At 49.6% G+C, this 15,000-nt stretch overlaps 2 protein-coding genes across 3 annotated transcripts in view; one reads left to right on the forward strand and one right to left on the reverse strand.

The window, feature by feature from the left end:
• Positions 1-1,310: 1,310 nt before the first annotated feature.
• Positions 1,311-12,382, reverse strand: LOC310807729 (uncharacterized protein). 2 transcript variants are annotated; one of them, XM_083674310.1, is made up of 13 exons: positions 12,276-12,382; positions 11,653-11,775; positions 10,737-10,801; positions 10,443-10,578; positions 10,139-10,216; positions 9,952-10,027; positions 8,627-8,949; positions 4,887-4,981; positions 3,357-4,694; positions 2,943-3,069; positions 2,665-2,766; positions 2,195-2,404; positions 1,311-1,776 (listed from the first exon to the last, which is right to left on the reverse strand). In XM_083674310.1, exons 2-13 carry the CDS (start codon positions 11,734-11,736, stop codon positions 1,732-1,734), a joined length of 2,679 nt encoding a protein of 892 aa, XP_083530436.1. In that variant the 5' UTR covers positions 11,737-11,775; positions 12,276-12,382; the 3' UTR covers positions 1,311-1,731. The 2 variants fall into 2 exon arrangements, 1 of the variants encoding a protein (XP_083530436.1); XR_014554332.1 differs by lacking the exon at positions 1,311-1,776 and having other exon boundaries at positions 2,272-2,404; positions 2,567-2,766.
• A 1,065-nt stretch (positions 12,383-13,447) lies between these two features.
• ccdc171 (coiled-coil domain containing 171) overlaps positions 13,448-15,000 on the forward strand; it is a 35,548-nt gene continuing 33,995 nt past the window's right edge. Inside the window, 2 exon segments of the mRNA XM_083680441.1 lie at positions 13,448-13,721; positions 14,451-14,601. Coding sequence (XP_083536567.1) covers positions 13,585-13,721; positions 14,451-14,601 — 288 coding nt within the window. The 5' untranslated portion in view covers positions 13,448-13,584.

Below are 15,000 nucleotides of genomic sequence, written 5' to 3' on the forward strand. Positions count from 1 at the left end.
GTGCTGTATGGTGTGTGTGTGTGTGTGTGAAGGCCTGTGCTGTATGGTGTGTGTGTGTGTGAGTGTAGCCTGTGCTGTATGGTGTGTGTGTGTGTGTGTGTGTGTGAAGGCCTGTGCTGTATGGTGTGTGTGTGTGTGTGTGTGTGTGTGTGTGTGTGTGTAGCCTGTGCTGTATGGTGTGTGTGTGTGTGTAGCCTGTGCTGTATGGTGTGTGTGTGTGTGTGTGAAGGCTTGTGTTGTATGGTGTGTGTGTGTGTGTGTGTGTGTGTGTAGCCTGTGCTGTATGGTGTGTGTGTGTGTGTGTAGCCTGTGCTGTATGGTGTGTGTGTGTGTGTGTGTGTGTGTGTGTAGCCTGTGCTGTATGATATGTGTGTGTGTGTGAAGGCTTGTGTTGTATGGTGTGTGTGTGTGTGTGTGTGTAGCCTGTGCTGTATGGTGTGTGTGTGTGTGTGTGTGTGTGTGAAGGCTTGTGTTGTATGGTGTGTGTGTGTGTGTGTGTGAAGGCTTGTGTTGTATGGTGTGTGTGTGTGTGTGTGTGTGTAGCCTGTGCTGTATGGTGTGTGTGTGTGTGTGTGTAGCCTGTGCTGTATGGTGTGTGTGTGTGTGTGTGTGTGTGTGTGTGAAGGCTTGTGTTGTATGGTGTGTGTGTGTGTGTAGCCTGTGCTGTATGGTGTGTGTGTGTGTGTGTGTGTGAAGGCCTGTGTTGTATGGTGTGTGTGTGTGTGTAGGCCTGTGCTGTATGGTGTGTGTGTGTGTGTGTGTAGCCTTTGCTATATGGTGTGTGTGTGTGTGTGTGTAGCCCGTGCTATATGGTGTGTGTGTGTGTGTGTGTAGCCTGTGCTATATGGTGTGTGAGTGTGTGTGTGTAGGCCTATGGTGTGTGTGTGTGTGTAGCCTGTGCTATATGGTGTGTGTGTGTGTGTAGGCCTGTGCTGTATGTTGTGTGTGTGTGTAGCCTGTGCTGTATGGTGTGTGTGTGTGTGTAGCCTGTGCTGTATGGTGTGTGTGTGTAGGCCTGTGCTGTATGGTGTGTAGGCCTGTGCTGTATGGTGTGTGTGTGTGTAGGCCTGTGCTGTATGGTGTGTGTGTGTGTGAAGGCCTGTGCTGTATGGTGTGTGTGTGTGTAGGCCTGTGCTGTATGGTGTGTGTGTGTGTGTGTGTAGGCCTGTGCTGTATGGTGTGTGTGTGTGTGTGTAGGCCTGTGCTGTATGGCGTGTGTGTGTGTAGGCCTGTGCTGTATGGTGTGTGTGTGTGTGCGTGTGTGTTAAGACATATCACGTCAATAAAGTTGAGTAGAAAAGAGCCAAGAGTTCAAATAAAAAAAACATGTTTTTATTTATATGAGATGAACCTGTTATAACATGTTACAGTCTGTTACAATGTGTTATAACATCTTATAGCCTGCCTTACAGTTTTAACATACGATTATAACCTGTTACAATGTTATAACACGTTGTAACAGGCTATAGCATGATGTAACAGGCTATAACACGTTGTAACAGGCTACAACACGATGTGACAGGCTACAACACGTTGTAACAGGCTGGGACAGGTTGTAACAGGCTGGGACAGGTTCAGTATGCTGTATAACCTTTAACACAACAGGTCAACGACAAACTAAAAACACCTTCTAAAGATGGACGCCCAGACAGCCACATGACCCAATGACATCATCAGAGCTGCGGGAACACAACCAGACAGTACAAAGTGCGGGGGGAGCGTTGCCGTCGGTTACAGAACAGCTTCAGAACAGACGCTCCAGATAAGGCAGTCGCCCTGGCAACCACACACATGGAATGGGAGAAAAAACAAAACAAAAAAAACCTATTTACACAAAACATCTGGTTGGTAAACAACAACAACACTATAAAACTACAACCACAACACTATAAAACTACAATCAACATGGAGACAAGTCTCTAGCACCTGGACGAGGGGGGGGGGCGTAGCTTCTCTTCTTCCCTCGTTCTCACCTCCTCTTCCTCCTTCTTCCCCTTCCTCTGTCCGTGAGACTTCCTCTCCTCTCGTCCTCCACCTGTAGTCTGACCTCACCTCCCCTCCTCCTCCTCCTGTAGTCTGACCTCACCTCCCCTCCTCCTCCTCCTCCTCCTCCACCTGTAGTCTGACCTCACCTCCCCTCCTCCTCCTCTCCTCTCTTCCGCCCCTCCTCCACCTGTCCCATCCTCCTGCGTACCTCCCCCAGCACCTCCTCTCTCCTCCTCTGTTTCTCCTTCCCTCTCTCCACTCGTTCCCCCTCCTCCCTCTCCTTCTCCTCCAGCAGAGACTGGAGGAGCTCCGGCCTGATGACATCATCTCTCTCGTCCAATAGGAAGGCGCTCTTGAAGCGGTTGTAGAGCATGGACGCTTTGTCCCTCACCGCCTGGCTACCGCTGAAACGACGCATCTGACACACACACACACACACACACACACACACACACACACACACACACACACAGTGGTGTATGTATCATTATGTGGTGTGTGTGTAGGTTACGTGTGTGTGTGTGTCTGCACAGTATGCATCACTGTGGTGTGTGTGTGTGTGTGTGTGTGTGTGTGTTACCTTCCTGAGGGTGGTGATGAGTTCACTGTGGTGTGTGTGTGTGTGTTACCTTCCTGAGGGTGGTGATGAGTTCACTGTGGTGTGTGTGTGTGTGTTACCTTCCTGAGGGTGGTGATGAGTTCACTGTGTCTCTGGACGTGTTGAGCCGTCACCAACACCATGCTGAGCTCGTCCAGAGCCACCAGACACTTACTGACGTCCTGATCCACACACACACACACACACACACACACACACACACACACACACAGCTTTACATCTGTCTGTCTGTCTGTAAGAGTGTGTGTGTGTGAGAGTGTGGGTGTGTGTGTCTGTCTGTGTACGAGTGTGTGTGTGAGTCTGTCTGTGTACGAGTGTGAGTCTGTGTGTGTCTTACAGGGTTGTCCATCTTCAGAGAGATTCTGATGTCTCCGTGGATCCTGTGGAGGGTGGAGTCTGTCAGCGTCAGAGACTCTGTGGTCTTCTGCAGACACACACTCATCTTCTGGTCCTCTACAGCTCTCCTGGTGGACACACACACACACACACACACACACACATCATTGTTTCTTTCACTCACTCACACAGAGACAGAGACAGAGACAGAGACAGAGACACACACACACACACACACACACACACACAGGCAGGCAGACACAGACAGACACACACAGAGAGACACACAGACAGACAGAGAGACAGACAGGCAGACAGAGACAGACCGGCAGGCAGAGACACACACACAGACAGACAGACAGGCAGGCAGGCAGACAGACAGACAGGCAGACAGCTCATTGTTTCAGTGACTCACTGCAGGGTTCTGACATCCTCTTTTCTCAGTCGTATTTCCACCACAGGCAGACACTCCAACTTCCTGTTCAACTTCTGCTCCATTCTCTCTTCCGTGGTTTTCTGTCCCTCACTCTTCTTTTCTTCTATTTTTTTGCTTTCCACTTTCTTGTCCGCTGTTTTCTCATCCTCTGTCTTCTTGCTTTCTTTCTTATCCTCTATTTTCTTGTTTTCCACTTTCTTGTCCTCTGTATTCTTATCCTCTATTTTCTTGCTTTCCACTTTCTTGTCCTCTGTTTTCTTGCTTTCTAATTTCTTGTTTTCCACTTTCTCATCCTCTGTTTTCTTGCTTTCTAATTTCTTGTTTTCCACTTTCTTGTCTTCTGTTTCCTTGCTTTCTAATTTCTTGTTTTCCACTTTCTCATCCTCTGTTTTCTTGCTTTCTAATTTCTTGTTTTCCACTTTCTTGTCCTCTGTTTTCTTATCCTTTGTTTTCTTGCTTTCTACTTTCTCATCCTCTGTTTTCTTGCTTTCTAATTTCTTGTTTTCCACTTTCTTGTCCTCTGTTTTCTTGCTTTCTAATTTCTTGTTTTCCACTTTCTTGTCCGCTGTTTTCTTATCCTCTATTTTCTTGCTTTCTTTCTTATCCTCTATTTTCTTGTTTTCCACTTTCTTGTCCTCTGTTTTCTTATCCTTTGTTTTCTTGCTTTCTACTTTCTCATCCTCTGTTTTCTTGCTTTCTAATTTCTTGTTTTCCACTTTCTTGTCTGTTTTCTTGCTTTCTAATTTCTTGTTTTCCACTTTCTTGTCCGCTGTTTTCTTATCCTCTATTTTCTTGCTTTCTTTCTTATCCTCTATTTTCTTGTTTTCCACTTTCTTGTCCTCTGTTTTCTTATCCTTTGTTTTCTTGCTTTCCACTTTCTTGTCCTCTGTTTTCTTATCCTCTGTTTTCTTGCTTTCTAATTTCTTGTTTTCCACTTTCTTGTCCTCTATTTTTTTGTTTTCCACTTTCTTGTCCTCTGTTTTCTTATGCTCTATTTTCTTGCTTTCCATTTTCTCATCCTCTGTTTTCTTGTCCTTCTTGTCACTTTCTATCTTTTCTTCAGTCTTCTTTCCTTCTGTTTTCAGACTTCCTCCCTTCTTCTTTTGTGGTGTCTTACTCTCGCTCTTCTTGCTCTCTAATTTCTCTCCAACTGTTTCCTTACTCTCTTCTTTCTTCCCTCCTGTCTTCATCTCTCCTGTTTTCTTACTACTGGGTGTCGTTTGATCTTCTGTTTTCTTACTGGGAGTTTTCTTGTCTTCTCTTTTCTTCCCATCAGTCTTCTTTGTGTCCGTTTTCTTTCCACTGGTTCCAGTTTTGCTGAAATGAGAAGAGATCATTACATTCATACCCTGCCACCCTAGGTCATACTGAGTGTGTGTGTGTGTGTCTACTGAGTGCTGGTAGTTCTGGTGTGTGTGTGTGTGTGTGTGTGTGTGTGTGTGTGTCTACTGAGTGCTGGTAGTTCTGGTGTGTGTGTGTGTGTGTGTGTGTGTGTGTGTGCGCGCTCACTGAGTGCTGGCAGTTCTGGTGTTCTTCCCTCTCGTGAGGAGACCCTGTAGAGACCTGAGGACGCTCTCTCTCCTGGCTGCCAGACGATGCTGCTTCTGCTCTCACACACACACACACACACACACACACACACACACACACACACACACACGTTTAGAACTTTTGGTTGGTTGGACGAGAGCACACATGGGAGGGAAGGAGGAGGAGAGGAGGAGGAGAGGAGAGGAGGAGGAGGAGGAGGAGTGTTTGATGCCTGCCCGTGTCCGTCTCTTTTGCTCTTTGTTGTCAAGCAGGCTGTGTGCTCCAGGGCTCAGAGGCTCCGCCCACTTCCTGGTTGGCATCATCAGGGATCCTGATTGGTGCGATCATTTTGTCCAGCGCACCTATCGGGACCGGGCGCCAGGAGCATAAAAGTTGGGCCAGCTCGTCAGTCGGGGGGTTGGGTGGTGTTGACCCGTTCCCTTCTGAGTCAGTCGGGGGGCTGGGTGGTGTTGTTCCCTTCTGAGACAGTCGGGGGGTTGGGTGGTGTTGACCCGTTCCCTTCTGAGATAGTCGGGGGGTTGGGTGGTGTTGACCCGTTCCCTTCTGAGTCAGTCGGGGGGCTGGGTGGTGTTGTTCCCTTCTGAGTCAATCGGGGGGTTGGGTGGTGTTGACCCGTTCCCTTCTGAGTCAGTCGGGGGGTTGGGTGGTGTTGACCCGTTCCCTTCTGAGTCAGTCAGGGGGTTGGGTGGTGTTGACCCGTTCCCTTCTGAGACAGTCGGGGGGTTGGGTGGTGTTGACCCGTTCCCTTCTGAGACAGTCGGGGGGTTGGGTGGTGTTGACCCGTTCCCTTCTGAGTCAGTCGGGGGGCTGGGTGGTGTTGTTCCCTTCTGAGTCAGTCGGGGGGTTGGGTGGTGTTGACCCGTTCCCTTCTGAGTCAGTCGGGGGGTTGGGTGGTGTTGTTCCCTTCTGAGTCAGTCGGGGGGTTGGGTGGTGTTGACCCGTTCCCTTCTGAGTCAGTCGGGGGGTTGGGTGGTGTTGACCCGTTCCCTTCTGAGACAGTCGGGGGGTTGGGTGGTGTTGACCCGTTCCCTTCTGAGTCAGTCGGGGGGTTGGGTGGTGTTGTTCCCTTCTGAGTCAGTCGGGGGGTTGGGTGGTGTTGACCCGTTCCCTTCTGAGTCAGTCGGGGGGCTGGGTGGTGTTGACCCGTTCCCTTCTGAGTCAGTCAGGGGGCTGGGTGGTGTTGTTCCCTTCTGAGTCAGTCGGGGGGTTGGGTGGTGTTGTTCCCTTCTGAGTCAGTCGGGGGGCTGGGTGGTGTTGTTCCCTTCTGAGTCAGTCGGGGGGCTGGGTGGTGTTGTTCCCTTCTGAGTCAGTCGGGGGGCTGGGTGGTGTTGTTCCCTTCTGAGTCAGTCGGGGGGCTGGGTGGTGTTGTTCCCTTCTGAGTCAGTCGGGGGGTTGGGCGGTGTTGTTCCCTTCTGAGTCAGTCAGGGGGTTGGGTGGTGTTGTTCCCTTCTGAGTCAGTCAGGGGGTTGGGTGGTGTTGTTCCCTTCTGAGTCAGTCAGGGGGTTGGGTGGTGTTGTTCCCTTCTGAGTCAGTCAGGGGGTTGGGTGGTGTTGTTCCCTTCTGAGTCAGTCGGGGGGTTGGGTGGTGTTGTTCCCTTCTGAGTCAGTCGGGGGGTTGGGTGGTGTTGTTCCCTTCTGAGTCAGTCGGGGGGTTGGGTGGTGTTGTTCCCTTCTGAGTCAGTCAGGGGGTTGGGTGGTGTTGTTCCCTTCTGAGACTGTTAGTAGACATCCTATGTTGGATGATTGGGTTCGTGATGTGTGTTGTGAACGAGACACTAGATTATTGTTTCGAGAACCGGGCCAGGTATAGGTTTAGTATTGGTACAGGTTTAGTATTGGTACAGGTTTAGTATTGGTACAGGTTTAGTATTGGTACAGGTTTAGTATTGGTATAGGTTTAATATTGGTATAGGTTTAGTATTGGTATAGGTTTAGTATTGGTACAGGTTTAGTATTGGTACAGGTTTAATATTGGTATAGGTTTAGTATTGGTACAGGTTTAGTATTGGTACAGGTTTAATATTGGTACATGTTTAGTATTGGTACAGGTTTAATATTGGTATAGATTTAGTATTGGTACATGTTTAGTATTGGTACAGGTTTAATATTGGTATAGATTTAGTATTGGTACAGGTTTAATATTGGTATAGATTTAGTATTGGTACAGGTTTAATATTGGTATAGATTTAGTATTGGTACAGGTTTAGTATTGGTACAGGTTTAGTATTGCTACAGGTTTAGTATTGGTACAGGTTTAATATTGCTACAGGTTTAGTATTGGTACAGGTTTAGTATTGGTACAGGTTTAGTATTGGTACAGGTTTAGTATTGGTATAGATTTAATATTGGTACAGGTTTAGTATTGGTATAGATTTAATATTGGTATAGATTTTCACACATCGTGGATTCTTGTCTTTGGACCCACGAGGAGCAGAGGTGGCTGTTTTGAATGTATTTAAGTTTTGACCGCTGTAGAAGGACAGTGAGGTTATATTTTCGCTTCGGTTTTGTTTAAATAAAGATTTAGTTAGAGATATATATCTATATTTTTTTTATATTCTCTTTTGGTTCTATTTGTTTGTTTGATTTGAACAGCACCCACAGGCCCTTTTTCCTTTGTAGTTTTGCCTCTTGTATTGTTACCATTTTTACCTTAAAAAAATACTTTCTAAGTTCCTTGTTAATAAAATAACTTTAATTTACCAAATCCATCTGGTTCTATGTTGCTTCCCTTTCCCCTAGAGAAAGAAAGCGAGCTGGGTTGTAACAGTGTGTGTGTGAGTGTGTGGAGTGTGTGTGTGTGTGGAGTGTGTGTGTGGAGTGTGTGAGTGTGTGGAGTGTGTGAGTGTGTGGGTGTGTGTGTGAGTGTGTGGAGTGTGTGTGTGTGTGTGAATGGAGTGTGTGTGTGGAGTGTGTGTGTGAATGTGTGGAGTGTGTGTGTGGAGTGTGTGTGTGGAGTGTGTGTGTGTGGAGTGTGTGTGTGGAGTGTGTGTGTGTGTGTGAGTGGAGTGTGTGGAGTGTGTGTGTGAGTGTGTGTGTGAGTGTGTGTATGAGTGTGTGTGTGTGTGTGTGGAGTCTGTGTGTGTGAGTGTGTGTGGAGTGTGTGTGTGTGGAGTGTGAGTGTGTGTGTGTGTGTGGAGTGTGTGAGTGTGGAGTGTGTGAGTGTGGAGTGTGTGTGTGGAGTGTGTGTGGAGTGTGAGTGTGTGTGTGGAGTGTGTGTGTGGAGTGTGTGGAGTGTGAGTGTGGAGTGTGAGTGTGGAGTGTGAGTGTGGAGTGTGAGTGTGGAGTGTGAGTGTGTGTGTGGAGTGTGTGTGTGGAGTGTGTGGAGTGTGTGTGTGTGAGTGTGTGTGTGTGTGGAGTGTGAGTGTGTGTGTGGAGTGTGAGTGTGTGTGTGGAGTGTGTGTGTGGAGTGTGTGGAGTGTGTGTGTGTGTGTGAGTGTGTGTGTGTGGAGTGTGAGTGTGTGTGGAGTGTGTGGAGTGTGTGGAGTGAGTGTGGAGTGTGTGTGGAGTGTGTGTGTGGAGTGTGAGTGTGTGTGGAGTGTGTGTGTGGAGTGTGAGTGTGTGTGTGGAGTGTGTGTGTGTGTGTGAGTGTGTGTGTGTGGAGTGAGTGTGTGGAGTGTGTGTGTGTGGTGTGTGTGTGTGTGTGCGTGTGTGTGGTGTGTGTGTGGGTTGTAACAAGGAGGATGGAGAGGAAGTTACCTCCTCATCAGAGCTGCTCTCTTTGGCCGTCTTCAGCTCCAACACCTTCCTCTCGTCCCTCTCTTCTCCCTTCTTCTTCTCCTCCATCTTCTCAGCTTGGCCATCCTTCTCTTCCTCTACAATGTCCTTCCTTTTCTTGGTTACTGCTTCTTTCTTTTCATCCGCAGTGCCATCCTGTTTCTTCCTGCTCCCCTCCTTCTCCCCCTCTTCCTCCCTTTTCCTCTTCACTCCTTTCCTCTCCTCCTCTTCCTCTCCCTCCTCTGCCGTCCTCTCATCTCCGCGGCTCTTCGTGGTCGAGGGACGTGTGCGTTTCCTCTCAGCTCCTGTAGGGGGCAGAATAGAGCAGAACCACCAGGTCACATCAGTCCCATTCACCACCCTTCTCCCTCTCACCCTCTCTCCCTCCCCTCCCTCCCCCCCCCCCCCGATTTAAAAGCAGAAGGATTGGTGGAAGCAGAAATCAGAGGAAGGGCTGTAATGCACACGTGTTTGATACCATTCCTCATTCCATTCCATGCATTACAATGAGCCCGTCCTCCGATTTCTACCTCCCCCAGCCTCCCCTGGTGTTCTACCTCCCCCAGCTTCTCCTGGTGTTCTACCTCCTCCAGCCTCCCCTGGTGTTCTACCGCCCCCAGCCTCCCCTGGTGTTCTACCTCCCCCAGCCTCCCCTGGTGTTCTACCTCCCCCAGCCTCCCCTGGTGTTCTACCGCCCCCAGCCTCCCCTGGTGTTCTACCTCCCCCAGCCTCCCCTGGTGTTCTACCTCCCCCAGCCTCCCCTGGTGTTCTACCTCCCCCAGCCTCCCCTGGTGTTCTACCTCCCCCAGCCTCCCCTGGTGTTCTACCTCCCCCAGCCTCCCCTGGTGTTCTACCTCCCCCAGCCTCCCCTGGTGTTCTACCTCCCCCAGCCTCCCCTGGTGTTCTACCTCCCCCAGCCTCCCCTGGTGTTCTACCTCCCCCAGCCTCCCCTGGTGTTCTACCTCCCCCAGCCTCCCCTGGTGTTCTACCTCCCCCAGCCTCCCCTGGTGTAAGTACATGTGAGAGAGTTTACACCATATTAGTTACACCAGTTCATACCTTTCAAATGCATGAGGGAGAGTGAAGGAGTGTATACTTCAGAGAAGGGAGTGAAGGAGTGTATACTTCAGAGAAGGGAGTGAAGGAGTGTATACTTCAGAGAAGGGAGTGAAGGAGTGTATACTTCAGAGAAGGGAGTGAAGGAGTGTATACTTCAGAGAAGGGAGTGAAGGGGTGTATACTTCAGAGAAGGGAGTGAAGGAGTGTATACTTCAGTTTGAAGCTAGCAGCAGGGAGCTGTTGTTTACCAGGAAGGCTCAACGCGTTGGCTGCTGTTGGTTTGCCTGACGTGTCCATGTGTTGTTGTTGTTTACCTCCAGGGCTCTGAGGAGAGAGGGTGAACCAGACCAGGTGTCAGTAAGATATACTGTATATTCCATATAGACTCTATCACACACACAGTGTGTAATACACAGTGTTGCTCCAGCCACACACCCCAGGCTGGTCCGTCTTCTCCTGGGGCGTCTGGCCTTTCTCAGGGCTCCTCTTGGCTGGCGTGGCGGTCTGGGAGGTCTAGGAACACACACACACACACACACACACAAACAAACTCCTGTCTGTCAATCTGAATTTGAGTTTCTACCCAAGAGATGTAGCTACTAGTCTCTGGACCTATGTATCTGTGTGTGTGTGTGTGTGTGTGTGTGTGTGTGTGTGTGTGTGTGTGTGTGTGTGTGTGTGTGTGTGTGTTCTACTAGCAGACATGGTTTCAGAGGGAGGTGAAGGTGTGTGTTCTTGCCTTCTGTTTGCTGGCTACTTTGGGTGTGTTCTCAATTTCCCACATCCCCTCCGAGAAGCCTCGGATCCTCACTCCTTTCCCATACCTGCCCTTGTTCCCAACGAAGGGCACAATGTTCTCAGGGGGCAGGAATCCTCTGTGTAGGAGGGAGGGAGACGGGGGGGGGGGGAGAAAAAGAAAAGAGAGACAGAGGGAGAGAGAGAGGGAGAGAGAGAACAACAGCATCATCCTTCTATAAACACATATCCAATAGGAGCCTTGCTGTCAGATAAAGTCTTCATGATTGGTTCTTACATCTGGTGGGTTCCAAAGAAGAACACTGGCACCTTCTTCTTCGAATACTCATCCAACCTGCCAATCTGAGACACACACACACACACACACACACACACACACACACACACCTTTGAATAACACCGTCTTTCTTTCAGTCCAGGCTCTGTAAATAAGTACACTCACCGAGCACTTTATTACAACACTATACTAATACTGGGTAATACTCCCTTTATTACAACACTATACTAATACTAGGTAATACTCCCTTTATTACAACACTATACTAATGATGACATGATTGCATCACGCAATTCCTGCACATTTTTCAGGTTCACTTTCAAGCTGTGAATCTCCCGTTTTACCACATCTCAAAGGTGTTCTACTGGATTCAGATCCGGTGACTGGGAAGGCCACTGAAGAACACTGAACTCATTGTCATGTTCATGAAACCAGTTTGAGACGCCTTTTGCTTTGTGACATGGTGCATTATCATGCTGGAAGGAGCCATTAGAAGATGGGTCAATTGTGGCCATGAAGGGATGCACATGGTCAGCAACAACACTCAAATAGGCTGTGGCATTCAAGAGATGATTGATTGGTATTAACAGGCCCAAAGTGTGCCAAGAAAACATCCCCCACACCGTTCCACCACCTCCACCATGAGAAGGTGTCCAGGTGTTCCACCACCTCCACCATGAGAAGGTGTACAGGTGTTCCTCCATCATGAGAAGGTGTACAGGTGTTCCTCCACCATGAGAAGGTGTCCAGGTGTTCCTCCACCATGAGAAGGTGTACAGGTGTTCCTCCACCATGAGAAGGTGTACAGGTGTTCCTCCACCGTGAGAAGGTGTACAGGTGTTCCTAATTATGTGCTCGGTGAGTGTACATGAAGGTAACTAGTGTACTGTATCAACAGGTAACCAGGTAGACTTACTCTAGCAGGCCAATGAGGGAAGCCCCTCATCTTGGCAAACACCAGGTCTCCAGGCTTGAACCTGTCGAGGGCCTTCCCTGGCATTCTGCTGCTGCCACTTACTGGGGCTGGAGCACAGGACAGCTAGACAGGTAACAACAGACAGGTAACAACAGACAGGCAGGTAACAGTCAGTTTACCAGAGGAACAGCAGACAGTCAAGTTCAATTCACAGTTGTTGGCTTCACAACCCAATAATTAGCTGTTAGCTAAATGACAACTTCTACCCGTACCCTGTATGTAGGGCAAGCACGCTACAAAGCCCTCTCCTCTCCTCTCCTCTCCTCTCCTCTCCTCTCCTCTCCTCTCCCTCTCCCTCTCCCTCTCCCTCTCCCTCTCCCTCTCCCTCTCCCTCTCCCTCTCCCTCTCCCTCTCCTGCCGGGGAGGGAATCGAAGTTTGTTTCCAAAGATGCTAGCTAACTAGCAGTAGCTGTCCGGTAGCTTGCTAGCTCGCTACAGGAGCCAGCCAAGACTGACAACACAACAGCGCCTGCATCAATTTCACTGTTTACTAAATGTGCTTTTTCTACCGTGTTTTAAAACCACGTTATCCTCCAAACCGCACTGTGAGCTGCACACTTTACCAGTTCCAGGGGTTGTACCGATGTGCTGCGACTGGACCGGAGAGGAGTGGTTCCTGGATGAAGCTAGCTCAGGCTAAAGCTAGCTCGGCGTCAGCGCGCTGGCCCAACCCCCTTTTCACGCGTCACGGAGTGGCTCAGCCAATCCGCGAGGCCGAGTAGGAAGTAGGAAGTGAGGGCCAGAAGGGTCGTCAGATTCAAACGGCCTTCAGGACAGGAGGCAGGTTCAAGTACGGCGCTTTCTTCTGGACTACCTACCTACCCTCCTAACTACCCTCCGAACTACCCTCCGAACTACCTACCTACCCTCCTAACTACCCTCCGAACTACCTACCTACCCTCCTAACTACCCTCCGAACTAACTACCCTCCGAACTAACTACCTACCCTCCGAACTACCTACCTACCCTCCGAACTACCTACCTACCCTCCGAACTAACTACCTACCCTCCGAACTACCTACCTACCCTCCGAACTAACTACCTACCCTCCGAACTACCTACCTACCCTCCGAACTAACTACCTACCCTCCGAACTAACTACCTACCCTCCGAACTAACTACCCTCCGAACTAACTACCTACCCACCCTCCTAACTAACTACCCTCCGAACTAACTACCTACCCTCCTAACTACCTACCTACCCACCCTCCTAACTAACTACCCTCCGAACTAACTACCCTCCTAACTAACTACCTACCTACCTACCTTCCCTCCATCCAAACTAACTACCCTCCTAACTAACTACCTACCTACCTTCCCTCCCTCCTAACTAACTACCTACCTACCTTCCCTCCCTCCTAACTACCTACCCACCCTCCTAACTACCTACCCTCCTAACTAACTACCCACCCTCCTAACTAACTAACTACCTACCTACCCACCCTCCCTCCCTCCTAACTAACTACCTACCTACCCACCCTCCTAACTAACTACCTACCGGGACTGCACCGTACTGCACCGGGACTGCACCGTACTGCACCGGGACTGCACCGTACTGCACCGTACTGCACCGTACTGCACCGGGATTGCACCGTACTGCACCGGGATTGCACCGTACTGCACCGTACTGCACCGTACTGCACCGGGATTGCACCGTACTGCACCGTACTGCTGGCCGGTCGGGACAGGCTCGTAGTTGGACTGCATGGTTAAAGCTAAGCTAACTGTTGTGGTGCCCGTGTACAGATCGACCGTTACCGTTAGCTCGCTAGCTTCATTGGTTTCCAAGGTTACCATCGGTAACTTTGACTGACTGAACCAGCGGCCATCGACTTGCAGGGACCCAGAAGAACCGGACTCTCTCTGTCAGTGATGCCGACCGAGCCGCCAGGCACTGCGGATCGACAGCGCCACCATGACCGAGCGAGGCGCAAGGACAGCGGGCAGGCCAAGCCCTCCCTGCGGGCGTCACACCCGCGACCCGCGGCGGCGGAGGAGGAGGTCAACAGGTACGGGAAGTAGCCGTTTATCCCCCGGTGGACCGGACGGCTTACCGTCCTCAGATCCAAGAAGATCTTAGATACAAACTCGTTAGTTGTGTTGCTAGTGTAGATAGTCTGAAAACGTGCCCAGTCTTTGGGTCTGTATGTGCCAACCCAAATCAGATGTTAATGGTCATTTACACAATATACAAGATACAAGGGGGGGGGGGTACTACTTGAAGTAGTGTATATAGTATATACACTATATACCACTACAGTAGTTAACCACATTTAATACTAAACCACTACAGTGGTTAACCACATATAATACTAAACCACTACAGTAGTTAACCACATTTAATACTAAACCACTACAGTAGTTAACCACATTTAATACTAAACCACATATAATACTATACTGAGGTAGTGACAGTTGGGGGGGGGGGGGGGGGGGGGGGGGGCTGAGGTAGTGACAGTTGGGGGGGGGTCAGGAGGCAACACATTCAAACACATAATAATGACCTCCAGGTGGATTCTAAACGCTTGAAACTTAAAGGTTGGTTGGATACAAACTCCCCAACACTGCAGTATACAGTCGACTGCAGGGGCAGCACTCACACATGGTTTGTCTTCATACAACATCATTGTGTCCTATTTATCAAATCATTGAGGTTAGTTTGATTTGGTCAGGGGACATATCTGAAGTGTGTGTGTGTGTGTGTGTGTTTGTGCGTGTGTGTGTGTGTGTGTCTTCAGGTTGAAGCAGGTCATCAGCACCCTGCAGGCCGAGCTCCAGCGTTGCCGTGGCGACAAGGGGGACGGGGTGGCTGAGTGGGAGGAGTCAAGATGGCGGGTGAACCAGCTGGAGAAGGAGAGGCTGGAGCTGACGTTACAACACAACCAGGAGGTAGGCGGACGTCCCCCCCCCCCACCGGAGGTCACTATCCCTGGGTTATAGACCTGGGAGGTGCCCCCCCGTCCCCCCCACCGGAGGTCACTATCCCTGGGGATGCCTAGCAGGTGCTAGCCCCCACCGAACATGAGTGCTTCATTTGGACATTTGACAAATCTCTCTGAAACAGGGGCAATGCATAAAAAGTGTTGTAATTTACGAACAGTGAAACCAACATGTAGACCAATACCATCAAATACAAGCTGCGGATCTCTACTTTAACCTCATGGTCATTGTTTGATTTTGGAGTGGAGAGCCCAAAGAAGAAACTAATGCTTCACTCTCCCATTCCTTTTTTTTTTTTTTTTTTTAAGGTAATTTTTATGTTGTAGTCTCACTCTCGTATTTTTCAGT

The sequence above is a fragment of the Argentina silus genome (genome assembly GCF_951799395.1).
Source record: "Argentina silus genome assembly, chromosome: 1".
Taxonomy (NCBI): Eukaryota; Metazoa; Chordata; class Actinopteri; order Argentiniformes; family Argentinidae; genus Argentina; species Argentina silus.

Coding starts and splice junctions, on each gene's coding strand:
- LOC310807729 (XM_083674310.1), bottom strand. CDS start 11,736: ATGCCAGGGAAGGCCCTCGACAGGTTCAAGCCTGGAGACCTGGTGTTT. Junction 10,217..10,442: donor AAGTAGCCAGCAAACAGAAG/GCAAGAACACAC, acceptor GTGTGTTCCTAG/ACCTCCCAGACCGCCACGCC. Junction 1,777..2,194: donor GAGAGGAGGTGCTGGGGGAG/GTACGCAGGAGG, acceptor TGTGGTTGCCAG/GGCGACTGCCTTATCTGGAG.